General features: G+C 50.3%; 2 protein-coding genes across 9 annotated transcripts in view; one reads left to right on the forward strand and one right to left on the reverse strand.

Annotated features, from left to right (window-relative positions):
- The window catches only part of ZG16 (zymogen granule protein 16), a 35,478-nt gene extending 31,835 nt beyond the window's left edge, over positions 1–3,643 (reverse strand). The window contains exons 1-3 of one of the 8 annotated variants that reach the window (XR_002726173.2): positions 3,489–3,643; positions 1,950–2,086; positions 181–862 (exon numbers count right to left, since the gene is read on the reverse strand). The gene's annotated coding sequence lies outside the window, so the exon portion shown is untranslated. The other 7 variants (XR_002726172.1, XR_002726171.2, XR_004228560.1 and 4 more) reach the window with 7 other exon arrangements.
- On the forward strand, positions 2,795–6,375 carry C17H16orf54 (chromosome 17 C16orf54 homolog). The gene is made up of 2 exons (XM_023191142.2): positions 2,795–2,956; positions 3,918–6,375. The coding sequence occupies exon 2, from the start codon at positions 3,918–3,920 to the stop codon at positions 4,590–4,592; it is 675 nt and encodes a 224-aa protein (XP_023046910.1). The 5' UTR covers positions 2,795–2,956; the 3' UTR covers positions 4,593–6,375.
- The last annotated feature ends 3,835 nt before the right edge of the window (positions 6,376–10,210 follow it).

The raw sequence follows: 10,210 nt of genomic DNA on the forward strand, positions 1-10,210 counted from the left end.
GCCTGTAGTCCCAGCTACTCAGGAGACTGAGGCAGGAGAATGGCGTGAACCCGGGAGGCGGAGCTTGCAGTGAGCTGAGATCATGCCATTGCACTCCAGCCTGAGCGACAGAGCGAGACTCCGTCTCAAAAAAAAATAAAAAATTTTAAGAAGTCAACCAAAAACAATTTCAGTTCAGCAATTTGTTTCAGTTATTTCTTCTTACTTGGAAATAATCCACAGATCTAATGAATATCTAATAGTTAATTTAATAGAACATAATAGAATATTTAAAATTACATGAAAAATTTATTTATAAGAAATTATCCATCACATAGTTTATTTTTAACAGTTTCCCTAGATTATTTATGAAAACTGAGATATTAGGGAAGGATAGTCATTATTTCAGGTTACTTCCCTGTTAATCATTTTTATAGCCTGTGACAATCAGGTGTTCACCTAAGTAAGAAGCTTAAACATATGAGTAATTTCTTGATAACTCAGGAGATACAGATTTTTTTTTTTTTTTTTTTTTTTTGAGGAGGAATCTCGCTCTGTCTCCTAGGCTGGAGTGCAGTGGTGTAGTCTCGGCTCGCTGCAACCTCCGCCTCCCAGGTTCAAGCAATTCTCCTGCCTCAGCCTCCCGAGTAGCTGGGACTACAGGTGTACGCCACCTGTATTTGTAGTAGAGATGGGGCAGTGAGCCACTGCCAACTTGGTGCATGGGCGGGGAGCCAGTGAGCTGTGAATGCTGACTGGTTAGAGATGAAATCATGGAGAGGCGGAGCTGTCTTCTTGCAGTCAGTTCTGGGTGGGGGCCACAGGACCAGATGAGCCAGTTTATTGATCTGGGCGGTGCCAGCTGATCCATCAAGTGCAGGGTCTGCAAAATATCTCAAGCACTGATTTTAGGAGCAGTAGGAGGGTCAGAATCTTGTAGCCTGCAGCTGCATGACTCCTAAACCATAATTTCTAATCCAATGACTAATGTTAGTCTAGTCCCCAGGCAAGAAGGAGGTCTGCTTTGGTAAAGGGCTGTTACTGTCTTTGTTTAAACTATAAACTACAAACTAAGTTTCTCCCAAAGTTAGTTCAGCCTACGCCCAGGAATAAACAAAGACAGCTTGGAGGTTAGAAGCAAGATGGTGTCGGTTAAGTTAGATCTCTTTCACTGTCTCAGTCCTAATTTTGCAAAGGTGGTTTCCCCCGAACTCTCCATCTCCACCTCCTCCTGCCAGGGCTCAAAATCACCAGGACGGGGCAGTCTGACTGAGAATGTCTTTTCATTCATTTATTTTATTTTATTTTATTTTATTTATTTTGAGATGGCGTCTTGCTCTGTTGCCCAGGCTGGAGTGGAATGGCGCGATCTTGGCTCATTGCACCAGGTTCAGGCGATTCTCTTGCCTCGGCTCCTGGGTAGCTGGGATTACAGGCACGTGCCACCACGCCTGACTAATTTTTGTATTTTTAGTAGAGACAGAGTTTTGCCATGTTGGTCAGGCTGGTCTCAAACTCTTGACCTCAGGTGATCCGCCCACCAAAGTGCTGGGATTACAGGTATGAGCCACCTCGCCCAGCCCAGGGATTTCTAACTATTCTTCCACCACCCCGGCCGCCACATGCTGACCCACACATACATTGGTCATGCCACTTTGGTCATGTCATCTCCTTTCTTTATGCCTTACTTTGTCATCTGTGGATAAGTGAGTCAAACTAGAGAATCTCAGAAAGTCTCTTGGACTCCAAAGCCTGATGACATCTCGTCACACTCTGCTCTAGACTCCTCCCACCTTCAGCCCCAGCAAAGAGGGACAGACATGAGGATAGTCAGTGTTTTGGAAACAAGCTCACGCCTGTTCTTATACCCTGGACTCCTCCCAGAGGCCTGACATTTTTGTTACCCAAGCCTCACCTCACTGATATTTTCCAACCAGAATGGGGGCTAAATGATCTGAAGAGAGACTTACGTTAATTAAAAGTATGAGGCAGGAGTCAGTGTGGTAGCTCACACCTATAATCCCAGCACTTTGGGAGACTGAGGCAGGAGCTTATCTTGAGGCCAGGAGCTTGAGACCAGCTTGGGCAACATAGCAGGAGCCCATCTCTACCAAAAAAAAAAAAAAATTTTTTTTTAAAAAGTGTGAAGCAAGTTGGTCAAGCAGGGGGTGCCTGTGGGGGCTGGATGGCAGGAGCAGATCTGGGGAGGCACCATGGATAGGACAAGGCAGGATGGAGTGGGGCATCCTCCCAGGAGGAGCAGGGGGAGGCACCATGGTTCTCTAGGAATGTACGGGCTAAATTACCTATGTCCTATTTCTTTTTCTTTCTTTTTAAGACGGAGTCTCGCTCTGTCGACCAGGCTGGAGTGTGGTGGCACGATCTCAGCTCACTGCAACCTCCGAGTCCCAGGTTCAAGTGATTCTCCCTGCCTCAGCCTCCCGAGCAGCTGGGATTACAGGTGCCCATCACCATGCCCGGCTCATTTTTGTATTTTTCAGTAGAGATGGGGTTTCGCCATATTGGCAGGCTGGTCTCGAACTCCTGACCTCAGGTGACCTGCCCACCTTGACCTCCCAAAATGCTGGGATTACAGGGGTTAGCCACTGTGCCTAGCCCCTGCATCCTCTTTCTCAGCTTCTGGGTGAATGTTCTGGGGCCCAGGGCCTGGCTATGGGGTGACACTAAGTTCAACAGAGCCACTGCCCATTCCAGCCCCACCTTACCCCAGGAAAAGCCTCCTCACCGCAGTGACCACATCCCCTTGGGTTGCTTTGGAAACAAACACTCCCCGGGGGCAGGCGAGTTGGGGCACAGTTGCTCAGCAACAGGCGGTGCCCTCCCTTCCGCCTTCATCCGAGGCCCGGCCTCTATGTCTGAAAGGCAGACTGCCCTGCACCTTCCGAGCCTGCATCTCTTAGTCTGGCACCAGGAAGAGTGGCTCTAGGAGGGAGAGGCGCCCAGGGACTGACCCAAGGTGAGTTGAGGGGTGCAGGAGACCCCTGCAGATGGAGGATGTGGGGGACAGAGAGAGGTATGCAGAGACAAACAAGAGAGATAGAGACAGGCCAGAGCCTGGGCAAAGCTGGGGAGCCTGGGAGGGGTGCAGAGGCGCCTCCGGAGGCCTGGCCTGGCCTGGCAGCAGATTCCAGGATTCCACGGAGCCTATGAGAACAAGATCAAGTCCAAGGAGACTGGTGAGGGGCAAAGGAGCCCCAAGGGGCCAGCAGAGGTGGCCAGCGGGAGGCGGTAGGGGAGACACACACAGGGGAGCCGGTGGGAGGGGAGGTTCTCATTTCTTCACCCACCACTTCCTCTCTAGGCCTGAGCAAGACTTGAGGGGGCCGAGTGGGGAGGAAAGAGGCCCTCAAGACCTTTCTGGTCTGAGGCACCCTGGGGTCCGGGAGGGAAGTGGGGCTTCTGGAACAGCCTGGAGAGCTGGGCAAGAGGGCCTGGCTGTGCGCATAGGTAGGCTGCCTGTCCTCCCACCCCACCTGGCTCACGCTTACCCTTTCTGGTTCCCCTTGCTCCTCTGTCTCTCCAGAATGTTCTTTTTCTTTTTTGAGAAAGGGTCTTGCTCTGTCACCCAGGCTGGAGGACAGTGGTGCAATCTGGGCTCACTGCAGCCTCAAACTCCTGGGCTCAAGTAATCCTCCCACCTCAGCTTCCTGTGTAGCTGGGACTACAGGTGTGAGCCAACACGCCCAGCTAGTTTTGAAATTATTTATAGCGATGAGGTTTCACTGTGTGTCCAGGCTGGTCTTGAACTCCTGGGCTCCAGCGATCATCCTGCCTCGGCCTCTCAAAGTGCTGGGATTCCAGGCATGAGCCCCCGAGCCCAGCCCCTCTCCCAGGCTTTCTGGGACACCTGCTGTCTCTCATCTTGGTTGTGCCCCCTCTGCCTCATTTACTTCCTCTTCTCGTCCCATGTCTCCCAGATGCCGTCGACTCCAGAGCCGCCCTCTGGGCGCGTGGAGGGGCCCCCCACGTGGGAGGCAGCCCCATGGCCCTCACTGCCCTGTGGGCCCTGCATCCCCATCATGCTGGCCCTGGCCACCCTGGCTGCGCTCTTCATCCTCACCACTGCTGTGTTGGCTGAACGCCTGTTCCGCCGCGCTCTCCACCCAGACCCCAGCCACCATGCACCCACCCTGGTGTGGCGCCCAGGAGGAGAGCTGTGGATTGAGCCCATGGGCACCGCCCGAGAGCGCTCTGAGGACTGGTACAGCTCTGCGGTCCCCCTGCTGACAGACCGGGCCCCTGAGCCTCCCACCCCGGTGGGTGTTTTGGAGGCCCGAGCAACTGCCCCACATGCCCCCTCAGCCCCAAATTCTGCTCCCAGCTCCTTGGGCCCCCAGACCCCACAGGAGGTCCCAGCCCAGAGCACCTTCTGGGGGCCCCAGCCCTGGGAGGGGAGGCCCCCCGCCACAGGCCTGGTGAGCTGGGCTGAACCCGAGCAGAGGCCAGAGGCCAGAGCCCAGTTTGGGAGTCCCCAGGCCAGGAGGCAGCGGCCACGGAGCCCGGATCCCGAGTGGGGCCTCCAGCCACGGGTCACCTTGGAGCAGATCTCAGCTTTCTGGAAGCGTGAAGGCCGGACCAGTGTGGGGTTCTGAATCTCCAGGGTTCCCCAGAGACCCCCGAGGAAGGCCCTGCCTCAGTGGGACCGGGCACCCCAGGGTCTAGCATTAGGATTGAGACTGCCCCAGGGAAGATGCCGCTCCCAGGCCCCTTCCACCTGGAGTCCCCCTCCCCAGGTCGGGGTGGTGGCCAGGCTGTGTGGACTAGGGGAAGCCCAGCAGTGCCTCTGCTCAGCTGCCTGGGCTGTGGTTCAGAGACCTGGGGGTGGAGCCAACACCAGGCCAGAAGCTTTCAAGATCGCATCCAGATAAAGAACCCAAGGTACCAGATAGGCAGGAAAAGGCATCGACCACCACCTCCACCTTCCCTCAGTATTTACCGAAGCTGCCAATACCAAAGAGAAAGGGTCCCGCGGTGCTGAACAGCCTCGGTGTGGCGATGACAGCTGGCAGGAGATGACAGGAATCCAGTTTCCCAGAGGCATGAATCCTGTTCTTCTTGTCCACTCACCCACTGTGAGGTCCTCTAGGAAAATACGCAAAGAGAGGACCAGACCAGGCAGAGGAGCATTTTGTTTCAAATGAACTGCGGCTTTGACCCCCAAAGTGCAAGGAGGAACTGTGCTGGGCCAAGCTGAAGCGGTGCTGTCTTGCTGGAGTGGGGACCTGGAGTCAGAGAAAACCCACAGGCTCCTCTGCCCGTCCTTCTCCATCTGCACACGTCTCAGCTTAGGACCCTCACCACTCCATGGTGAGGACGCCATGGCCAGGGAGAACTGAGTTTCATCCAACGTGGAGAGGAGTCCCAGAGCAGGGCAGCTCCCAAACTGTGCCCTCTGATCATCGTCCCTTCCAGCTTGCTGGAGTGTCCGGAGAGACAGATTTGCCACAAGCTAGGCTTACTTATAATGCTCCACCCCATAGAAATGGGACCCCAAGTACCCAATCTTCCCTTTAGGAGAGGCAGGTGGGTGAGCAGCAGATGTAGTTTCCATTTCCCTGGGGGTCTGATTTTCCAAACTTCATCTTTTTTTTTTTGAGACAGAATCTCAACTCTGTCACCCAGGCTGGAGTGCAGTGATGCAATGTCAACTCACTGCAGCCTCGATCTCCTAGGCTCAAGCGATCCTCCCACCTCAACCTCTAGAATAGCTGGGACTATAGGTACATATCACCACGCCCAGCTAATGTTTGGATTTTTTTTGTAGAGACAGGGTCTCACCATACTTCCCGGGCAGGTTTTCAACTCCTGGGCTCAAGTGATCCAGCAGCCTTAGCCTCCCAAAACGCTAGGATTACAGGCATGAGCACTGCACCCGGCCACTTTTTTTTTTTTTTGAAACAGGGTCTCACTCAGCTGGAATACAGTGGCCCAATCTCAGCTCACTGCAACCTTGAACTCCTGGGCTTCAGTGATCCTCCCATCTCAGTCTCCCCAATAGGTGTAACTACAGGCATATACCACCACACCTAGCTATTTTTTTTTTTTTTTTAGAGACGGGGTCTTGCTGTGTTGCCCAGGCTGGTCTTGAATTCCTGGGCTCAAGAGAGCCACACATCCCCAAGTCCCAGAGTGTTGGGATTACATGAGCCACCATGCCCGGCTAAACTTCAGCCTTGAATATTAGTAATTTTGCCATATTAGTTTACCACCTGTACTATTATTTGCTTTATATTTTTCTTTAAATTGACTCATTATTCACTTATTAAAATTATTGTAACAGGACTCTTTTTTTGTATCACTTCTGTAAATGGAAAATCAGTCTCATTTGCCATCAATAGAAGGTAAAAGATGAAAATAAATATAATGTAAACAAAATTGTTAAGATCTAAATTCTGTTCCCTGCTGGAAGCATTGACCTAAAACTCAGCTGTTGTTTGTTTGTTTGTTTGTTTGTTTGTTTGTTTTGTTTTGTTTTGAGATGGATTCTCACTGTGTTGCCCAGGCCGGGGTACAATGGCACGATCTCTGCTCACTGCAACCTCCGCCTCCCGGGTTCAATCAATTCTCCTGCCTCAGCTTCCTGAGTAGCTGGGATTACAGGTGCCTGCCACCACGTCTGGCTAATGTTTGTATTTTTAGTAGAGACAGGGTTTCACCATGCTGGCCAGGCTGGTCTCGAACTCCCGACCTCAGGTGATCTGCCCGCCTCAGCCTCCCAAAGTGTGGGCATTACAGGTGTGAGCCACTGTGCCCGGCACTGCTCTTTGTTAACAAGAAAAGGGAATGATGATCTGCAAGTCAGAAAGTGTTAGATACTCTAGCACCACACTGAGACCTGGAAGTGCCGAGGCAGACAGACAGCCCCGCACAGGGGGCGGGATGCTGTATTGTTTAATGCTGGCCAGGAAGTTCACCCATAGCCAGGAAACACTCACTTCTTCCTGCACAGCAGGCTAAGGAGCGCTTGGAGCCTCTCATTCAATCCCTTGACCTCCCCTCTGATTTTTGGGATGTTGGAAGTTGATGGAGCAGCCAGAAGCCCCAGGCAGAGGGACTGAGAGCCTAGTCCAGCCTCTTCCCCCAGGTGTACTCACTGGCCAGCATCCTAAGCACTGTTTCTGAGCTGGGCACTGGGAGGGGAGGAATCAGACCTGGGCCCTGCCCTCAAGGGACTCACAGTCTCTCTAGCAGCAGAGTTGGGGGACAAAGGTAGGGGTGAGCTAAGATATGGACACAAAACTGACACCAGGTAGAGACCAGGGCCCTGTCCCATCTCTGTCACTCATGAGCTTGGTAACAACATCCCTTATCATCACCATCAGCTGACAGCAGTGGGTGGTAGGGACTCTGCCCACGAGGAGTGAACAGACCTCAGAGAAACAGAAGATAGAGGCAGGAGTTCAGAGGTTAGATGCTTCCATGCTATGGGCTCTGGAAAGGCACTGCAGCGTGGAAGAAATACAAGGACAAGGCCCCGGTTCATGATCTGGCTCCATCACTTTATTCACTTAGAGACTTCAGAAACGAGAGTTTTGTATTATGGGGCCTCATGTGCTTTTTTCATGTACAAAAAGAGAGCTGAAAGTTGAACAAGATGTTCTACTGGGACTTTTCTAGCTGTGACATTTAAGGAGGAGTGAAGGGGGCCTGCCCCTCCACACCTGTGGGTATTTCTCATCAGGTGGGACGAGAGACTGAGAAAAGAAATAAGACACAGAGACAAAGTATAGAGAGAGAACATTGGGCGCAGGGGACCGGTGCTCAGCATACGGAGGACCCGCGCCGGCACTGGTCTCTGAGTTCCCTTAGTATTTATTGATCACTATCTCTACTATCTCGGTGAGGGGGATATGGCAGGACTATAGGGTAATGGTGGGGAGAGGGTCAGCAGGAAAACACGTGAGCAAAGGCCTTTGTGCCATAAATAAGTTTAAGGAAAGGTGCTGTGCCTCGATTTGCACATAGGCCAGATTTATGTTTGACTTTACACAAACATCTCAGTGCAGTAAAAAGCAGTATTGCCGCCAGCATGTCTCACCTCCAGCCATAAGGCGGCTTTCTCCTATCTCAGTAAATAGAATGTACAATCGGGTCTTACACAGAGACATTCCATTCCCAGGAACGAGCAGGAGACAGGTGCCTTCCTCTTATCTCAACTGCAAAGAGGCCTTCCTCTTTCACTAATTCTCCTCAGGCACAGACCCTTTACGGGTGTCAGGCTAGGGGACAGTCAGGTCTTTCCCTTCCAACGAGGCCATATCTCAGGCTGCCTCAGTAGGGAGAAACCTTGGACTATACCCAGGCTTTCTTGGGCAGAGGTCCCTGTGGCCTTCCGCAGTGCATTGTGTCCTTGGGTACTCGAGACCGGAGAATGGCAATGACTTTTACCAAGCATACTGCCTGCAAACACATTTTTAACAAAGCACATCCTGCACAGGCCTAAATCCATTACACCTTGAGTCAACACAGCACATGTTTCCGTGAGCACAGGGGCTAGGGTTACAAATTAACAGCATCTAAAGGCAGAAGAATTTTTCCTAGTACAGAACAAAATGGAGTTTCTTATGTCTTCTTCTTTCTACATAGACACAGTAACAGTCTGATCTCTCTTTCCCCCACAATGAGTAAAATGAAAGATGGTTGGATGGATGGATAAATAAATTAATGGATGGATGACTAGATAGATGGATGAATGGATGGATGGATGGATGAATAAATGGATGGATGGATGGATAAATAGATGGACGGATGGATGGATGGATGGGTGGATGGATGGATAAATGGATGGATGGATGAATGGATGGATAGATAATGGATGCATCGATACATGGATTTGTGCATGAGATCTTCCTGAGGCAGGGTTTAACTTGCTATCTGCTGAGTCATCTTTATATGTCCAGACCCAGAACATGTTCTAAAACATAATAGGAGCCTAATGAACGGGGAATGAATAAGTTCATAGATTAACAGATGCATTCGTTTTACTCTTTCTTCTTTTTATTTTAAACCTCTCCTGTCACTTTTTTTAGACGTATTCATTGACCCATTTATTTTTAACAACATCTTATTTCTTTCTCATATTGATGCCTTCTTTTATATCTTTAGAAATTTAAACTATACTTGCTGTATGGTTCTTTACCAAATAATGCTATTCTCTGGAGTTTTGGAATCTGAGCTAATCCTGCTACATGCTGTGTCTGCTTACTGTCATTCATGAAGATTGTTTCCTCTTATGTTTTGTAATTTTGAGCCGTGAATTCAGCTTCAGCAGGGCGTTATCAGTGGGAACGCACATGCCCGCCAAGGTTCAAAGAGGTTTCACATCTGCTTCTGCCAAGAGCTCTTCATGGGTGTTACCAACCCTGGACTGCATCATCATCATTATTATTATTATTATTATTATTATGTATTTTTTAATTTTTTTGAGACAGAGTCTCGCTCTATTGCTTAGGCTGGAGTGCGGTGGTATGATCTCAGCTTTCTACAACCTCCATCTCCCAGGGTCAATCGATTCTCTTGCCTCAGTCTCTTGAGTAGCTGGGATTACAGGTGCCCGCCAACATGCCCAGCTAATTTTTGTATTTTTAGTAGATATGTAGTTTCACCATGTTGGCCAGGCTGGTCTTGAACTCCTGACCTCAGGTGACCCGCCTGCCTCAGCCTCCCAAAGTGCTGGGATTATAGGCACGAGCCACCGCACCTGGCCTGGACTATATTGTTTGTTGACATTTGGGCTTCCCAGGCCATGCAGATGATGTAAACTTGAACCCCAAATCCAAGTGAGGCTAAGCCTTTGGTTATGAATTCTCAAAAGAGACTGTTTATTGTCACCAAATCTCAGAGTGAAACAGATAAGGTCCTTTTATGCTTCCTGAACTGGAGGCAGATTTTTTTCCTAGTTTACTCTTTCATCAGGGATGTCACCCTTAAGGGTACAAGCTTTCTATTAGTGTCTATGTTTTCAGTTCCCCAGACAAGGCCTCATCTCCAATCTCTAGGTAGGTGTAAAGCCCTTCAATGCCAAGATCACAGCCACCCAGCAGCTTGCACAGCTCTAATGTTTGATTTCCTCTTCATGCCTCATGGGTATTTCCCTTTCTTTCTTGCAACTAAGCTGCATATTTTAAAGGATGTTTGTCTGGTTTTATGCAGGGCTTCTAGATACATAGTGGTGAGGACATGCTTGTCAGTTTATTCCATTCACAATATC

Source organism: Piliocolobus tephrosceles, chromosome 17 (genome assembly GCF_002776525.5).
Source record: "Piliocolobus tephrosceles isolate RC106 chromosome 17, ASM277652v3, whole genome shotgun sequence".
Taxonomy (NCBI): Eukaryota; Metazoa; Chordata; class Mammalia; order Primates; family Cercopithecidae; genus Piliocolobus; species Piliocolobus tephrosceles.